Source organism: Rousettus aegyptiacus, unplaced genomic scaffold (genome assembly GCF_014176215.1).
Source record: "Rousettus aegyptiacus isolate mRouAeg1 unplaced genomic scaffold, mRouAeg1.p scaffold_m13_p_5, whole genome shotgun sequence".
NCBI lineage: Eukaryota > Metazoa > Chordata > Mammalia > Chiroptera > Pteropodidae > Rousettus > Rousettus aegyptiacus.
In genome coordinates, this window is record NW_023416308.1 from 75,631,499 (window position 1) to 75,651,184 (window position 19,686).

General features: G+C 39.6%; 1 protein-coding gene across 4 annotated transcripts in view; it reads left to right on the forward strand.

The window, feature by feature from the left end:
- The first annotated feature begins 1,892 nt into the window (after positions 1-1,892).
- Positions 1,893-19,686, forward strand: part of P4HA3 (prolyl 4-hydroxylase subunit alpha 3) — a 31,585-nt gene continuing 13,791 nt past the window's right edge. Inside the window, exons 1-6 of one of the 4 annotated variants that reach the window (XM_036221349.1) lie at positions 1,893-2,146; positions 8,537-8,679; positions 9,361-9,584; positions 13,982-14,131; positions 17,304-17,355; positions 19,336-19,499. In XM_036221349.1, coding sequence (XP_036077242.1) covers positions 1,947-2,146; positions 8,537-8,679; positions 9,361-9,584; positions 13,982-14,131; positions 17,304-17,355; positions 19,336-19,499 — 933 coding nt within the window. In that variant the 5' untranslated portion in view covers positions 1,893-1,946. Of the gene's footprint in view, positions 2,147-8,536; positions 8,781-9,360; positions 9,585-13,981; positions 14,132-17,303; positions 17,356-19,335; positions 19,500-19,686 lie in introns of those variants that run through there. The other 3 variants (XM_016161439.2, XM_036221351.1, XM_036221350.1) reach the window with 3 other exon arrangements.

Consider the following 19,686-nt stretch of genomic DNA (forward strand, 5'->3'; position numbering starts at 1 on the left):
AATGGAATATTACTTGGTCATAAAAAAAGAATGAAATCTTGCCATTAGCAAAAACATAGATGGATCTAGAGGGTATTGTGTTGGTGGAGTAAGTCAAATGGAGAAAGATAAATGCCATATGATTTCACTTATATGTGGAATCTAAAGAACAAAATAAATGAGTAAAACAGAAACAAACTCATAGATACGGAGAACATTTTGATGGTTGTCAGATGTGAAGGGTTTGGTGGTATAGGTGAAAAAGGATTAAGAGGTACAAATTGGTAGTTAAAAATAATCATGTGAATATAGAGTATAGTATAGGAAATACAGTGAGTAGAATTGTAATAATTATGTATGGTGTCAGATGGATTTACTAGGGTGATCACTTTGTAAGTTATATAAATGTCTAATCACTGTTATATACCTGAAACTACTATAATATTGTATGTCAACTGTAATTTTAAAAATTAAAAAAATATATAAAAGAGAATAGAGGATAAAAGTCACATTATCATCTCAATAGATGCAGAAAACTTATTTGACAGATAAAACCACTCGACAAACTAGGAACAAGAAAGAAACATTATACTAAACGGTGAAAGGCTGAAAGCTTTCTCCTCCAAATTTGAATAAGACAAGGATGTCCTCTCTTGTCACTTCTATTCAGTATTATACTGGAGGTTCTAGCCAAGGCAATTAGGTAAGAAAAAGACCTCTCTCAGCCACTAGATGACTATTATTGCCATCTTAAAAACTTCCATGGATTTTCATAGAGGACAGCCTAAATTTCTTAGTATAACATGTAAAGCCCCTTAATCTAACAGTCTCAACCATAAGGAATGTTTCATCACTTCTGGAACTCCAAATATTTTCTATCTTCAAAACTTGGTACATATAGGTACCTTCTACCAGGAGAGCCCATCCCTCCCTTGCCTATCATCTTCCAGACAATGCTTTTTCATCCTTTTGGACCTGCACACATTGCCTCCACTGTGAAGACCTCTCTACCACCTATGTGTGCAATGGGCTCTCTCCTCAGTGTTGCCATTGCTCATTGCACAACTCTGTTATCCTGATAGCAGTTCATTGTGGTTAGTTGTTTACACCTCTGTTTCCCCTTGTGAGTTCAGGGTTGGATCTGCCATTTCTCTGTATCCTCAACACAGTAACAGAGGTGCCAAATATTTGTTAAATGAATAAATGACTGAACAGTGCTTGGGAAAGGGGAAAAGAATACAGCCTAGTATGATATATATTATTTTTGTTTGCTTAAGTGACCATAGGTATGTTGTATAGAGCTGTGACCTGGAGCCGTGACCCAGGGCCTTCGAGTTTTAGGATCTATAGGTCCTAGATTTGTCATGCACTGACTCTAATGGCCTTTATCCACTTCGCCTCTGATAGGAATTCTACTCATCCTTTAAGATGACTCAGATGTTAAGCCCTCTGTGAAATGTTTCCTCCTTTCTGCTCTCTCACAGCTCTTTACCAGCACAGTTATTACCGTTATGTATCATTTACTCTGCTGGACTTCCCCCATCAGAATCCAGCAGTGTTTCTGTATTTCCATGATCAGTGGTGGGGGTTGTGTGTGTCTGTGAAGATTTTGGGGATGGCCTTGTATAGCCATAAACCAGTTAATTCATAGCTCATTCTACCCCTTACCTCAGTTTCCCCAAGGAACTGAGGGTAGCAGAAACACCCTTCCAGGGCTGTGATTTAGTGGAGGGCGGGCGGCCCCTGAGGCTGCAGGCAGCTCCCGCGCGGTCTGAGGAGCTAAGGGGCAGGAGGGTGGGAAACAGAGTGAGGGTAGGCGTCAGAGCAAAGGAGTGGGTGTCTGGGGCCAGGCGGGGCGGCGGGGAAGGACGAGCGGAGGGGGCGGGGCCGAGTGGCGGGGCGGGTCAACGCGCGCCGGGGCCCTGGGCCGGCGGGACCGCCCGAGGGGACGCGAGCGAGCGCCAGCTATGGGCTCCGTGGCGCGGCTGGCGGCGGTGCTGGCGGTGCTGGCGCTCCGGGCGGGGGACCCGGTAGGGGCCGCAGCGCGCGGGGACACGTTCTCGGCGCTGACCAGCGTGGCGCGCGCCCTGGCGCCGGAGCGCCGGCTGCTGGGACTGCTGCGGCGCTACCTGCGCGGCGAGGAGGCGCGGCTGCGGGACCTGACAAGGTGAGGGCTAGGAACGCGAAGCGACAGAGAGGCCTGAGTGGCGGAGATTGAGCCAGAGGTTGAGACTGAGACACTCCTACAGAATGTGTGTGGGGGGTAACTCTGAGGCTCATTGTCACCCTGTGTCGGTTCTCAGACCCAGTGTCACACCATGAGACTGAAGACACTGTGGGTATGACCCCCCAGATTCTTTGTCATTCTGTGTGGAGCCGGGAGACACTGTGGCATGGGGCGATGGAGAAATTGAGACTGAGTATGACTCCAGAGAGGCTGTATCACACTGTGTGCCCTCAGACTTTGTCACACACACAGTGGCACTCTAGATCCAGTGCCACACAGTGAAGGTGATATAATGTGGGCAAGTGTGGCGGAGTGACTCTGAAGCAGAGTAGGACCTCACAAGGCACTGTGTCAAGCTGTGTGTGCCCCCCAGGCTCTGTGTCAGAAATTGTGTGTGATGCTATAGCCATATTTGTGTTAACCATGTGACCCAGTGAACTGGTGTTTGATATGAGTCAGGTGACATTCTGTGACCGGGAAGGAGACTTAACACGTCATTGGGACTGAATGGACATGACACCATGGGTATCATACTCCGCATGTGAAAGATGTTGAGTAATTGCACAGGTCACTATGTGACTAATGCTTCATGTTCATCAGTTCTTTTAACACATGTTTGAGTGCCAGGCACTGTTCCAGGCGCTGGGATACCAACCTTGCCCTCAAGAATCTTGGAGTCTGTAGCATCATGATTGTTAATCAGAGATGTCTAGCTTCTCCTTCGCTTTCAGCGCCCCCTTCTCTTTACACCTGTCAACTCTCTAAATTCTAAATGTGATATGTGTGGAAATATGACACCAACACCAGATAAAACCATCCTTGACGATAGAGGATACTGAGTGTAGCACACACACAACCAGATGCTCGGCCAATATTGTTTGCTATACAATCAACAAATTCTAGTGCTACACGCTAACACAAAATACTATAGACTTCGAATACTGGGGCACTGTAATCCTGCATTGACTCTGTCAATGTCAAACAATGAAAAGGGTGAATGATTGTGTATGGTACCTTGCGTTTGAATACGTGTTGTGTGTTCTCTGCTTGGGACATTGAGAAGCCTACAATGGGAGAAACAATGTTGTAACCACATCTTTATCTGACTATATTAATAGTGTACTTGTGTCATGTGACCCTCCGCTGAGAGGGTCTCACAATGTACTGCTTAGAAAATAGTGAGTGAGCATATATGATAGTAATACCAATTCTGGGGCACATGGGAAGGTGTGTGGGACACGATGGCTGTGTGAGAGAGGCCATGTAGAAGAGAATCAGTTCATGTGTAGAAGTACACATGACAGATCTTGTTCATTACCCAGTGTTGACTGAATGATGATGTAATTTGGAATATATTCTTAAGTATGTAGTTTGCGTATTAACAGTTATATGCATGTTTAAATTTATTGTTAGTTTGAAATAGCATGAAATGCACACACGTACGTATATAAGGTATGTGAGTGTTGTAGTAATTAAACAATAAATGATGATAATTTTAATAATTCTCGTCACTCTTTGGAGTAGCAGAGTTGCCAAGTGTTCTGTGGGCCCATATTTACAGAGCGAAATGTTTTTTTTCTTAGTTTAGGTTCATTGGAGTTCAAGTTCATTGGTAGTAATAGACAGACTTTTTTCTCTTTGATTTCAGATCCCACATGCACCCTGGTACCCATGTGCTTGTTCTCTTACCACTAATCTCTTTAGTTGGGTGGCCCAGATGGAAATGGGGGTCAGAATCCTGATGCCATTGGCAGGCCTCTCAGGGAACTGTCTCAGGGAGAACACTTGCAGTGCTGATTAAAGCAGCTGGCCAGGGCTTTACTAATCTTACTACCATTGTCATTGTCAGAGTGGGAGATGTTGCGCAAATGTTATCTCATTTGATTCTCTCTCACACAGTGCTTTGAAATAGATTTGTATTACCCTCTTAAACAAATGGGAAATGATTTAAAATATGAGAAAACTAAAGTTTAGTACTTTATCCAAGATTATAAATCTAGTAGGTAGCAGGACTAGGACACAGTCTTGATTGTTTCTCTTTCCATCATGCTTTGATGTTCCTACTGCCTGCTTATCTGATATTCTAGGACCCAGACCAAGCCCCATAACTACTGAGGTTTTATGAGCAGCCAGAGTACATGACAGTTAAGAATCTGGATTCAGGAACCTAACAGACCTCTATTTGAATTCTTGGCTCTGACCCTAGGCAAATTTCTTTACCTCTTTAAGCATTAGTTTCCCTAATCTGTAAAATGATGATAACAATAGCCACATAGGATTGTTGGAAGGGTTAAATACCATGAAAAGGTATGTGCTTGGGATGTAAAAATTGCTCATTAAGTGTTAGCTCTTTATGATTGTTGTTTATGTTAAGAATGGTTGGTGAAACTAGACCCCATGATTAGCTCTAAACAGTAACTAGGATTTGAGAGCCCAGATAATAAAAAAAGAATCAGAAAGATTATCTTCTCATATGACTTAAAAAATTTTAATTTCAGAAAGATTAGTTTAAAATTTGAGAGACTGTCTGTTGTCTAGTCAATGCTCTAAAGCCTAGTGAAATATTTGCTTTTTTAAGTAATAATTTTGGCAGTTCCTGCTCATTTTTCTATCCCCTCATACTAAGGGTTTTATGTAACTTGAGATGTTATTTCTAAGAGCCTCAGTTGATAACCTTCTTTGAATTTTTAAATTTAGACATGAAATATTTTTTCATGTTGAAACGCCTCCCTGTCCAATGTTAATAAAGAAAAATTATACTAATTATAGTATATATAGTTATATATTAGTATAGTATATGTATCGGTTATATATGTATTTAACCCCTAGCTTTTTGTTGTTGTTGCACTTGTAAAAAACTACCAAAATTGAAAGAGTAGTGTCAGCAGCAGTAATTTCTGTGCTAAGAATTAAACATTCAGAATGTCTCAGAAGGGCTGAGACAAAGACATTTCTGAATTCCAAAGGAGAAAAATATTGAATTAAAATAGCCCATGTATTGTTGTTGGATAATCTGTCCAGGCTATGTTTAAGGCAAGGATTGGGTTGCGAATTTTATGTGCAGATTCTTGAAGGAAAGGATCTGCTTTTCTACTCTCAGCAGCATTTGCCATTTAGGAAACCCTGAGGTTTGAATTCAGCATCCAGTTACTCAGTCTCTGAAAACCAGCTATTTGCTCAGAGGCTGGGCATAGGGCCAACACTTGGATTCCAAAGCGGCCTCAGATATTAGTTGATAGGTTCTTTTTTTCTTTCTGTGACAGAAAGATGGTGTATCTGAACACCGAATTGAATCATGGGTTGCAGTAAAGATCAAACCCTTGCCCTAAATAAACTGACCCAATAATACAAAGTGGGATGCAATGAGAACAAAGAGATAGTGCTTTTGATCTGATGGATGACTTGGAACAAGCTTCACCTCTCTGCCCTGCCTCTTTCCCTTTGTGCCTCAGTTTCCTCTGATGCCCGTTAAACATTCGTTCTTAAGCACCAGATAAGGAATCTGTTTATTCAATTGCAGAAAAGGTAATGGAAAGAAATAATAGAATGATTGTGCGAAAAGTACCCATAGAGATCTTCTAGACTCGACCAGGTCTGTCATTTCATAGAGGAAGAAACTGAAGGATAGTTGGATGCTGGATCAGGGTAAGGTCTCTTCCCAGCTTCTCTCTATCTGACTGTCTTACCAAATCACTGCCCATTCAGCCTCAGTTGTTCCTGGACACTCTTCAGGCTGGACTCAAGCCCAAGTCTCTGCTTGTAGGTTTTATTTTTTTTGTGTGTGTAGCAGTGGAATATCTTTCGCTAAGTAGTTCCATATGGAGCTGAAGCAGGAAATAATGGGTAGTAAAAAAAAAAGTATTCCGTGCCCTGGAGACTGGTTTAGTTTCAAAAGCCTAGGTTAGCTGCTCTCAAATAGCCCTTCTTGGGGATAAGAGACATCTTGGGACTTGACAGTCTTCCTATTTCTTCCCTGGGACACCCAGGCCTAGATTCTCCTTCCTCAGACTATTCTTGAATTGAACATTTGGCTTTCTGGAAGCACCATGAGGCGAGTCATCTTCTATTTTCAGGTTCTGTTTTATAGTTGAAGGCCCCACCCTTGTGAAATCTTTAGGTCAGACTCGGAAGGAACAGAAATCCACTCTCCACTCTGCCTTTGTCTCTGTTCTTCCCTTTCATCCCTTTCTACTCGTGAAGTCCTCCACTCTTGCCAAAGGACTTCTATATTCTCACATGATCTTGTGCACATTCTCATAAATCCATATCCTTTTTATTTTGATCACACTTTTTTCTTTTACTTCTGTTGTTGTTATATATTTTGAAAATTAATAATCTTACAACAAAGGAAACAAATTCTTAGAGAGCAAGACTAGAACTCTTCAGTCTACCTTATGGTCATTAAATTTCAATAAAGGAGTTGGGATCTTCTGCTTATATGAACACTCTTGTAGGATATCTGAGGAGGAAAGAAATTACCTAGAACGATGATCACTCGTGGCCCCATCATTTCTGGCCCTTTTCTGCAAATGACGGCAAGCCAGAAAGGTTAGAAGCGTGCTGCCCAGCCCTATCTCTTTATTCCCCATTAGTTCTCACCAGTTGCTACATGGTCTATTTCCTAAATATCTCCCTTGAATCAGTCCTGTTCTTTCCCCCCACTGTCACTGTTATGGCTTAGATTCTCCTTGTCTCTTGCTTAGTGTCGAAATGGCCTCCTAAATGATCTTTCTGCTTCCAGTCACTTCCACTTCTGAACCCTTTTCCCCACCCTTTCACAGCTTTATAAATGTAAACATATTGTAATGCATCCTGCTCTCACTTAAAACCTTTTGGTGGTTCCTAATTGCATTTAGAGTTAAAACCAGATTCCTCAGCAAGGCCTATCAGGTGCTCCTCACTTCTCCAGTGTGTTCTAACCATTTCCCAGTGCTCCAGCAATATTAACTGCTTCTAAGTCCCCTACGGTTGCTCTCTGTACCTTTGCATCTGTTGAACTGTCTCTGCCTGCCTGGAAGGAGGCCTCCTCCTCCCTTCTTCATTATTTGCATTCATCCATCAAATGTTGGTTTATTATCTCCTCTGTGAAAGGAAAGTTTATGTTCTCTTATCTGCTGTGGCCAAATTAATCACCTCTTCTGTACTCGCCCCTTCTTAAATCTGGTGTTGCATCTGTAATGTGATTGTTTCTGTCTGTATTACCCACTAGACTGTGAATCTTTAAGACTAATGTTATTGTCTTATTTAAAATTTTATTCCTGGCTCCTAGAAGAATATAGTATTTCATTTCTTCTTTCTTAGAAATATGTACTGACTTTTAGCGTAGAGTGATGAGAAAAACAGCTATTTTCTTATCCATGAAATCCTTCAGCATTGGACCCTTTCTTGCCCAGTTTCTAGTATGAGATCTGATATTTAACAAGTAACCAGTAGAGACTGACTTATTGAATGAACAAATACATGTCAAGCCTCTGTGCCTTCATGCATGTTGGTCCCTGTTGGCTCAAAAAAACACTCTTCTTCCCTTCTTTGTTATAGCTCAATGTGAAAGAGAATGGCAAATCAGCTGAGAACCCAGGCTTTAGTCACACAGACTTGGGTTCATTCTTGGCTTCATTGCTTATTAACAAAGAGGCCTCATTTCAGTTTCCTCTGTAAAATGGGCATGATGAAATCTACCCTAAGGGTTGTTGGGGGGAATTAAAGGAGACTATGAATTTAAGCATTTAGCAGAATGCCTAATACATGGTAAGAACTCAGTAAGTAGTAGCTATCAATATTTTAACTAACCCTTCAGTACTCAGATCAAGTGCCATCTCCTCTAGGAAGTCTTCCCTTACACCTTCTAACTCCCACCTGGGTTAGGTTCCCTGCCTACAGATTGTTATATCGTTACATAGCGTTATACGTTCACTTCTCTCATGGCACGTATCACAATTATTACAATTAATTGAACAATGTTTTTGACCTTCTACCAGATTCTAAGTATTGAATATAGGATGATGAGAGGGAAAAAAAGATTTTCTGGATTGTGAACTCCTTAAGAGCTGGACCTTGTCTTACCTTTGTATCTCTAGCCTCTAGCATGGGGCCTGATATATAGTAATTGACAAGTAGAGACAGACTCATTGAATGAACAAATGAATGGACCTACTTTTGTTGTGTTGGTAGTTTTCCTATTCTCTGTGTTTATTGGTTAGAATATTACATGAGTTTCAAGGGGCTCAGCGTTTCATTTTTAACTACTCTTAATGTTTATATGCCAGGCCAGCCTTCCCTCAGTTGAATGGTTGTAACACTAGGTGATATCACTCTACTGTTCTCTTTCAGATTCTATGACAAGGTGGTTTCTTTGCATGAGGATTCAGAAACCCCTGTGTCTAACCCTCTGCTTGCATTTACTCTCATCAAACGCCTGCAGTCTGACTGGAGGAATGTAGTACATAGTCTGGAGGCCAGTGAGAACATCCGAGGTAATGAGGAGGGCTGGAGGGTAAGAGAGGAAGATTCTATCTCCTGACTCAGTGGAAAGGAGAGAGATTCTGATGGGATGTGATGCAGGATAATAAAGTGGGTAGGTATTGCTTGATCTCCTTAGCTCTGTTACAAAGAACTAGGTCACCTTCTTAATGTGTTTATATGATTATACAATAGGAAGCATTTAATATCCATTATCTCATTTAATCTTCACCACAATCCTGTGAAGAACTATGGGTTATCTCATTCCATTTACATATGTATAAAAAGTGATGTCTTCTAATAATTTCTCTTTCATTAAGTTGCAACTACAGTGTGATCTGTAGCAAGATCACCTTCCTAATTTACTCTACTTGTACTTGAAGAAGTTTGTTGATTTTGGGGAAGTTAAGAGGGAGAAGAATTGTCCCCACAAAGGGTGAGACCCCTAGAGACAGAGAGGCTGGGACAATGTGATAAAGGCTTGTGCCTTTGCTTTTACTCCAGAGTATTTCTTCCTCATTCAGAAGATTGTATTAAGCATCAGTCTGAACCAGGAACTTGCCACTGGAAACCAAAACAAATCAAATGTTATCTTTGCTCATGAAATATTTGAACAAGTGATTGTGTCCTGCATGAATTAATTGCTCACCTCCTGTTTTTTGAATGATGAAGTGATGTTTTCATAATGTTTATAGCTCTGAAAGATGGTTATGAGAATGTGGAGCAAGACCTGCCAGCCTTTGAGGATCTCGAGGGAGCAGCAAGGGCCCTGATGCGACTGCAGGACGTGTACATGCTCAATGTGAAGGGCCTGGCCCGAGGCGTCTTTCAGAGAGTTACTGGCTCTGCTGTCACTGACCTGTATAATCCCAGAAGGCTTTTCTCCCTCACAGCAGATGACTGCTTCCAAGTTGGCAAGGTAACAATATTCAGAGAGAGGGCGAATTGCTCGGCTCTGGTTTCTTGTGGATGAAATAACTATATCCCAATTGTTTTTACATGTTTCTAATCCTTACAGCAAACTCAGAAATTTGGTATTATTTCTCATTTTCAGATTAAAACAAACAAACAAACAAACAAAAACTAACAAGGTTCAGAAAGGATAAATAACTTGCCTAAAGTTACACAATTTTAAGCAGCAGAACTAAAATTTGAGCCTGGGTCTTGTAACTCGGAATCCCCACTCTTTCCATGATGGCTAAAGCGATCATATACTTAGGACATTCTTGAGAATGAACTCCGGGATGTTATTAGGCAGGACGACAAACATAAACTGGGCTCTCGTGGGTAAAATGGTCTCTTGGTCACCCTAACTGTAGTAGCCCCACGGCTTGTAGAGGAGCAGTTGGGTAGAAAGGAGAAGCAGAATTAAGGGTGGAAGAAGGAGTAGGAGATGGTGAAATGAAGGTAAAATTATGGAAACTCAGATTCCTGAGACTTTCTGGAATCTCTTGCACATTTCCTAGGCATTTAGAAACACTAAATTAAAGTAATGTCACAAAACTGGCCATTCACTCTAACATTACTTGAGGAAAAAGACCAGGAACCTTCCACCTGAGATATTTAACTGATCTTTGATCATAAGTTACAAGCACATTTGAGGTCATTTTACAGTATACTCTTTGTTAGCCTTGGCCTTAAAAAGTAAGGGAGTAAATCTTTTTTAATTTTGAAGATGTGTATTGCAGGAAAGTGAATTTTTGCCAACCCCTGTTGCATTCATTAGCCAGTCTCAGAGTGGGCCTTGTGTGTCCTGATTCCAAGTTTTGAGGGTCAGTCTTCCAAGTTAATGCAGAGCGGGTTATCCTAAGCCTCAATACTTATAACATTTTCCCTTTTCTGAGATCCTGAATGGAATGAGAGCTTAATCATCATGTTCACGGTTAATTTAAATTTGAGGCTGTTAAAATAGTTTTGTGTATGGTACCAATATATGCTTCATTAGTGAGGCCTTTCTGAAACTAAAACCATATGTTGAAAATTTAGTAAGTTACTTGCTGAAAGTCTCACTCGCAATCTTTGTTTTGATATCTGTTTACTTGTCAGATAAAACATTTCAAATACATGAAAAATACATACAATAACAAACAATTATACCTATAATTGAAATGCAATATATGTTCAAATTTTGCTATATTTGTTTCAGATTTATAAAAAAGAATTTATGTATAACTAAATAAAGGCTCACTCCTTTTTCTTCTTACCACCTCCTACCCTTTCTATTCTACCCTTGCCCAGGTACTGAACTAATTACTACGTACTCTTCTGAGTCCAGCTTCTTTTACTCAGCACATTATATCTTTGAAATTCATCTATGTTGTTGTGTTTATTAGTAGTTCATTCCTTTTTATTGCTTAGTAGTTTTCCATTATATGACTATACCACAAACTGTTTATCCAGTCTCCTGTTGATTGATACTTATATTGTTTTCAGCATGGGCTACAGTGAATAAAGCTGCTGTTAATTATCTTATGTAAGTCTTTCTGTGGACATTTGTTTTCATTTCTTTTGATTAAATACCTAGGAGTGGTATTGATATGTCAAAAAATAAACTTTGATAATTATTAACATGTAGCCAAATTTGTTTCATCTACACATATCCAGTCCCCTTCTCCATGGATTATTTTAAAGCAGATCAGTCTTTCAATTTTCTGAAATTCGTAATGGTCTAATTCTACTACTCTACTATTCTGTCTGTCAACTCAATCAACTATTTCCTGGTATGGTTTATCATGTTTGGTTGTGAACTTATTTTTAGCAGGATTTTTTTTACCTCTAAGAGAATCTCTGTGCCCAGATTTGTGGGAATATCCCTCCAGAGAGTTTTGGGTTTTCTTTTTCCAGGTACTCTGGTGGTATCACAGGCCTTAGATCCCTTTTTCTTTCCTGTAATTACATCCATATGACTTAGTTATTTTATAACTGGAATTTTATACCTTTTGACCCCTTCACCCATTTCTCCCTCACCCTACCCCTGGCAACCAATTTGTTCTCTGTATCTATGGGTTTGGGGTTTTTTATTTGTTTTGTTTTTGTTTTTATTTTAAATTCCACATGTAACTGAGATTGTGTGGTATTTGTCTTTCTCTGTTTGCCTTATTTCACTTGTCATAATGCCTTCAGGAGGTTCAACCATTTTGTCGCAAATGGCAGGATTTCATTCGTTTTTATAGCTGAATACTATCCAGTGTGTATGTGTCACATCTTCTTTATCCATTCATTCATTGATGTGCACTTAATATGTTTTTATATCTTAGCTATTGTAAATAATGCTGCAATGAACACGAGGCTGCACATATCTTTCTGAGTTTGCATTTTCATTTTCTTCGGATAAATGCCCAGAAGAGGAATTCTGGATCAAATGGTAGTTCTATTTTTAATTTTTTGAACAACCTCCATACTTTTTTCCATAGCGGCTGAACCTGTTTACATTCTCACCAATAGTGCACAAGGGTTCCCTTTCTCCACATCCTCACCAATACTTGTTATTTCTTGTCTTTTTGATAACAGCCATTCTAACAATGGTGAGGTGATATCTCATTGTAGTTTTGATTTTCAGTGGCTTTAGATCTGTTTGTTATATTGATTTCTTGGCCTAGGAGTTCCTTAACTCTATGAATAATGCAAACTCAAACCCTAAATTCATGTGAAACATAGGTTTAAGGTTATGACTATTCTAAGGAGATGTTTTATCTCCCTAAATCGAGCCCAGACAGAAGGAAATCAACTTTCTTGCCTTTTCGTGATCATGGGCAGATTTTTTTCTGGTCTACTCTTTTCCTGTAGTTTTACATGGTTTTCAGTTTTATGTGTGTGTCTTAATTCCAATTTCTAGGTTTTAGGGAGGTCTGCTGAAGGCTCTACTATCCTCATGTGGGCATTATAACCTAAAGTCGCTAAGACTAACACCCATCCCTATCCTAGGCAGTGTCAGCATCTGCTTATTGCTTGGTTTTTAAGCTCCTTTTTTTGCTTCTGGTACCTAGGTATTTTCCATTCTTTCTTGAAATTATAAAATAAAATGTTTGTTATGTTTTATTCAAAATTTCTAACTCTATGTTTAGAAGAATTCCAATTATCTCAGTCTACCATATTGCTGGGACTTGAAGTTCTTTGTGAAAATCTTAAATAAATTGTTAACATAGCAGAAAAAGTTCAGTCATTTTTTAAATTGTTATTCTTTAACTCGGCCTTTTTACAAATAGGAAACTCGAGGACCAGAGAAATAATACAACACATTAATGGCTGACCTGGGGTAGGAATTGACTTATTGTTTAAGCCGCTGAGTCATGGTATCTCTAGGCTCTGGTGCCTTTCTGCCTGTCTGGAAGTAGTTCGTGAATTAGATCATTTTTTGGGAGTCCTTCTAACTCTGCAACTTTATAACTCCATGCTGTCTCCAACATCAATTGCCAGGAAATTCTACCTGCAGTTCTGGTTTTCTAGTTAACTGTAAGCTATTAGGAGACAGGAGCCAGTACATGTTGCCAAATCCCTAGCATTCGAATATTTGCTATAAGACAATCTGCTGAGATCTCATAGCATTCCCAAGTCTACCTTCATTACGGTATCTAATGCACTGTGTCGCAATTATTGGTTTATCATGTGCTCCTCACTTAAATGTAAGCTCTTTAAAGGCAGGGACCACCAGCTACATTGTGAATATTCAGTAAATAGTGAATAAATAAATGAATGAATTTAATCGATTCCTCACATTGCTACCAGCAATATCTTCCTAAAAACATAATATTCACGACTCTCATTGCTTAGCTCATGCTGTCTTTTTAAGTTCATATCCTGCTTCTCTTCGCCTTACACAATAGCCACATTAATACTTGAACAAACACATTCTTGTTTTTGGCTTATGTTTCTACCATTCCCTCATCTTAAAATGCCTTTCCTCCCAATCTCTGCTTATTGAAATAATTTCCTTCTTCAAGTAAGTCCCATCTCAGATGTCACTTCCTCCGTGAAGCCTTCTGAGATTCCCAAGTCTCTTCTTTTCTCTGCATAACCACAGCATATTACATATTTTCTTCCAGCATTTATGCCGTTCTGCCCTGTATTATAGTTAACTTGAGTTTATATCTTTCTTATTCCCAGATTATAAATTTCTTAAATGCAAGAACCCTTGTGTCCTCTCTATATCTAATACAATGCCTTATGAATAATAGATGCTTAATAAGTTTAATTTAAGAGAATTTGAAATGAAAACTTCCCTTCTTGGGTTCCAAAAACCCTCCACTCTTTGTATTGTCATTTCCTTTCCTCTTTCTGTGGATAAAGGCCTTAATGAGATGCTTATGTTCCCTACAGGTGGCTTATGACATGGGGGATTACTACCATGCCATTCCATGGCTGGAGGAGTCTGTCAGTCTCTTCCGAGGGTCTTATGGGGAATGGAACACAGAGGATGAGGCAAGTCTAGAGGATGCCTTGGATCACTTAGCCTTTGCCTATTTCCAGGTAAGGGAATAAGTGAATCTCACTGCTTTCATCACAATAAATGCAATGCTTTATATCTGATTTATAATTTTCTAAGCATTTTCATGTCTCTTAATTTATTTCAGAACCAAGTGTAAGTCAAGCGGGGCAGTTGTTTTATTATTTCCATATTTCACATGTGAATAAACTAAATGTCCAAAAAATTCCTAACTTGTCACAAGGTTCACAGATCTGGGATGAGAGCCCAAGTCTGTCTGACTCTTAGTCTAGTGCATTGACTGAACTAAGCATTGACTCCTTTAAACTCATCATCTCCTGTGTAGGAAGCAGTCTGTCACCTGTGGCAACAGCAGCCGCATTGAATTTAATGGGTTCACAGTCAAAGCAGATCACTCTCGCACTCCCAACAACTCATAACTCTTCACGGATACTATGCCACGATATTGCCAGTGTCCAAAGAAGCAATTTTATTGTTATCCTCTCCAATCTGCGATCGAATCCAACTGTGACATGACTAATGTCCAGCTCTAGAGCTGGCCTCATTGGTCCATAGTTCCAGCTCAGTGCCTCCTCTAGATGTTTTTCCTTAGCGCTGTTTATCTGCCACCTGTTGTGCTTCATGGAGAAGCTCATTTCCCTACATACAGGCGCTGCCATCTTTGTACAGTTAACCCTCTTTAAAAATAGGCCAGAAAAATTTCTGCACAGCCAGTTCCCTAGAGGTTCTAAAGCTGATAAACCAGTTCTGCTCCCTACGTTCCTTTTTCTTTCTCCTTTTCCTGAGAAAAAGGAGAAAGATATGGGTGGTCCAACCCCACACGTTGCTCCCAAAACATATTTATTCTCAGTGCAGCAATTGGTCCTTTTCCTCTCACAGAAGTTTCTGGTAAGTGGATCTTTGTCGTAAAACTTTCCAGGGTGCTCCTCCTAACTTTCCTGCTCCATCGCTATGTATTAAAACCAAAATAGAATCACTGTGGTGCAACAAGGGGTGGGGAGTAATTGAATTTTAATAGAGAAAGAAAATGGAGAATTGACACAGACTCAGAGAAGATAGACTAAAGCAGCTTACCCTGAAAGATGGGGTTTTAAATCCAGAGCCTGATTGTTAATTTTGTTTTTTTCCCCACATATGATGGCTTTGATTTCTCCTCTACTCACTGGTGAACGCTCTCTTTCCATAATTGTGCTTTGTCTGGTAAATTTTATTCATCTTACAAGGCATAGATCAAATGTCACCTACTTTGTGAAGCCTTCCTTAGTTCTCTTGAGACTCAACAGACTCTCCTTCTTTGTCCTCTTACAGCATTTTTTTTTTACACCACTGTAATAGAACAAATAAATCATTGTCTTATAGATAATTTGTGTTCCCATTTTTACACCTGGTAAATAAGAGATAAATGTCCCTCCACGGACTTTTTATTATTATATAAAATTATATATAGTATATATACCATGAAAAAATATTATACATAATATAAAATTTTATATAATACTTTTTCATGATGTATTTTAATTAAAAAATATTTTAGTAACTACTAATAATGAGAGATGGTAGAGATAGTAGTTAAACCATACCTCTGAAGTTAGACAGACTTGGGTTCAAATTATGTGACAACTTGGGCAACTTACTTAACCTCCTTGGACCTCGAATTTCTTATCTTTAAAAGGAGAATAATGCTAACAATGCTACAGGGGAGGAAAATAATTTTCCATCTATCCTTCTGAATTCTTGGCTGAGAACTTCCTATAAGACAGATTAACAGGAGGAAGGAGAGACAGACATTTACTGACATGTATACCTAATGTATACATGGGAGCTAGCCGGGGGAAATGAGTCAGAGATGACCCAACCTACCACCTGAAATGTCGTCTTCAGCCTCCAGCGTAAGGAATATAATAAATAATATCGTCATAACTATATAAGGTGTCAGATGGGTACTAGAATTATCAAGGTGATCACTTTGTAAGTTATATGTGTAGTCACTATGTTGTACACTTGAAACTAATATAATATTGTATGTCAACTGTAATTGAAAAAATTTTTAGGAATTTTAAATATTGTCTTCAGCTAAAGACAAAAGGAGCCAGTTATGGGAGGTTACCCTGAAAAGCATGGTAAACAAGGGTAAAGTTTTTATGCGCATTTTAATGGATGGCTTCTCCATTGAAAAGATTCTCTTGCGATCTAGAGTCATCCTTCTCCTCCTGGTCCCAAGACCGAGACCCTTATAAGTGGAGAGTCCCTTTATAACTGTAGATGTCCCTCACCAACGTGTAACTTCTACTCTGTTATTCAAAACAACTTCTGGTCAAAATCATTAGCTTAAAATAACCTTATGCCAAACAGGCATATTTTGGGTAGCAATGTAGAGTGAAACAATCAGGATGTGAAAATGTATAAGAAATATGATTATAACTACGTAAGGACTACATATTAAGCAGAGTGCTTAGTTTCAGTGGAGCATTGTTTTTCTATTTCTCATATGTTTTATAATGTGCTTATTATCGCTTTTGCCATTAAAAATGAATTATTTAAAATAATCAGAAGGAAATGCAGTTCTGTTGGTTCATCATCACTCCGCAGCCCCCAGAGCAGAATGGCAGGCCACACCAGCGTGCTATGCTCCCCCAGGTCTGTTGGGAAAGCCCTGTTTACTTTTGACCACATGTAGGCAAGGTTGAATGGCTCCAGAGAGAGTCTTCACTATGCAGTGGGGATCTTTCAGGAGGAATTCTTCCTTTTCCTCCCTCCCACTACCTTCGTAGACTCTAAGCCCGATGGGGAGGGTGGGGCGGAATCTTTTTACTAGGGTTTTGATATTCCATATTAAGTTTAATAATAAAAAATACCAAAATAACAACACCCTGCAATTATATGGTTTTGCATGCTTTAGGATTTGAGGACATTTTAAGGAAGTTTATTTTCATTTATTTTTCCACCTTCCCTGGTAAGGGTAGTAACATGTCATTTGTAAATGAGAAAACTGACGAGAGACCATCAGGGCCACAAATCCTGCATTGGGACAGAGAGCCTCCCCATTTCTAGTCTGCTGCTTATTTCAATGAATCTTATTATCTACTTGTGGTAAAAATATTTTATGTTTTAAAAATCTGTTGACTCATGCGGTCAGAGGAGATATCCTCAGTGTAAGTTGACTCTTTCCTTTCCTTTCTTTCTTTTTTCTTATAGGCGGGAAATGTTTCGTGTGCCCTCAGCCTCTCCAGAGAGTTTCTTCTCTATAGTATGTAATGATAAAAGATAAGTCACAAGTCTGATTTACTGGGAAATCCCTTCTGCTCTTGGACTTGAATCTCTGCAAGTGAAATACAGCTATTTTTATTTTTCTAATTTCATAATCCAAGGCACATTTTTAATTTTTGGATTTAATCTTACATACTGATCAGTGCATCAGGAGGAAATTTTTAAGTCAATTGGAAAATGCTAGGAAGATATCAACCTGTCTTTTTCCTCCTCCACCCCAAACCAGTTATATATTACTGTTGCTTCATTGGGGAACAAGTCTGGAAGCCAATTTCTTCAGGGACATTTAAAACCCAAGTTTGGAAGTAGATGTGAGAATGAGTGTCATCAGTGAGAGCTGTGTGTGTAAGAAGGATAGTGATTCAGCAGGACTCTTCACCTTGGCTGCTTACGAGGAGATCCCAATTCCTCTCTTTAAACCAGTGCTCACTATGCTATGCAAGCATCGTGCCCAGTTAATGCGCAATTCAGTGTCAGCCTCACCAGGGTTGAACTGAAGGAAGACTTGCTAGCTTAGCTTTCTGCTTGGATTATTTTGCTTAAAATTTTGATGGTAGATGGCGTCCCAGGTTTTCCTTTAATAAGACGTTTAGATACTAAAGTAAGATACCTAATCACTATTATGTTTTCATATTTATAAAATATTTCATGTACGATTTACAATCGTATTTATTAATTACTTTTTAATGAATCTTTTTAGTAACATTATTCCTGTCTGATAATTTGACAAAAAAATAGGATAAGGAAGTAGCGGTATGGAAATACATAGGCAATTAATGGTATAGGCAAAATGATAACCCAATGTCCCTTTGTTTCTTTGTGCTTGACCTAGTATAATCTCTGCCTCTCTCAGAGAACCCAAATTATGCATTATTATAGGTGAATAAGCAGGACACAGAATATTGAGATTCCCAGTTCTATTTCTGGCTTTTTAATATTTTTATTGGTGTTTTGGATTCATCATTTCCATTCTCTAAAATTTTATTTCTCCTCTTCTTGAAAAAGGATGGTACTTCCTGTATCCTCCTTTCCTCCTTTGCCAGGGTGGAAGTGATGTTTAGAAGCACATCGAGCTCCTCAGAGAAAAATGCTTTGGGAGCATTAGAACAATTCAGTACCTTATTCTGAGATGTGCTCAGAATCATGCATGGAGGCTAGTAGGCAGGGGTAACTGCCAACCCACAGGGCATCTTGTAGCCAAAGTGGGTGCAAACAAGACACAAGACTCCTATAGGAACCCAGGCTGGAACCAAAGCTAGAACCCCTTTGTCGCATACTGCTCTGCTCTGTGTCTAGGCCACGTAGGCTTTTTGAAGGATCTGATAGAGTCAGGAATGAATTAGCTTCCAGTTCTCCAGAAAGAGTAGATTGTGCCTCTGCTATTGGCTTTGGGTCTCTCAACTTCACTTTCATAGCACTTAGTTGTCATGTCTGATTGCAAGTAATTCTTTAATCTCTCTTTTCTTTATTAGACTCTAAACTCTGAGAGGTTGGCCTCTAGCATAGTATCTGGTACATAGCAGATATTCAGTGAAGATTTCCTGAATAGATGAGGAAATGAATGAAAGAATAAATCTTCTTCCCTATATATAAAATTGACCTTCACACTATCCTAGATCCGCCATCCTGATGATCTCTTGGTCTAAGAGAGTTAAGTACCTCTTTTCCTTTCCAAAGTCCTTTGCACCTTCAGATCTATCAGGCCTGATTCAATCTTCTCCTCCTCCTCCTCCTCCTCCTCCTCCTCCTCCTCCTCCTCCTCCTCCTCCTTCTTCTTCTTTTATACCAGCTACTCTTCTGGGAGTGAGGGCCTTATGTCCTCCTGTGCATGGACACAGAAGTTATTTGAGATGTCCAGTTGTCAGTTGTGTGTGACAGTGAAACTGTAGGAAACCCCGGCAGCACTCCTTGGGACCACTGTTTGTTAATCTGTATTATTCCTTATTCCGATTTCTCCCAGGCCCAGATAATAAGAGAATGGCCAGGAATGTGTTGAAATATGAAAAGCTCTTAGCAGAGAGCCCTAACCAGGCAGTAGTGGAGGCTGTCATCCAGAGGCCCAATGTACCCCACCTGCAGACCAGAGATACCTACGAGGGGTTGTGTCAGACCCTGGGTTCCCAGGTAGGATTTCTCAGGGAAAGAGAAAAGGGGAACAGGCTTGGCTAGATAGAGAAGGAAGAATTGGGATGATGTGATGAAAAAGGCTGATACATTAAAAAAAATAATAAAGCTCACTTGGACAGCATCAGTGATCGCATTCTGAATTTTCCACATTCCAATTTTTTTATGCTGTAGTTTCTCTAAATTA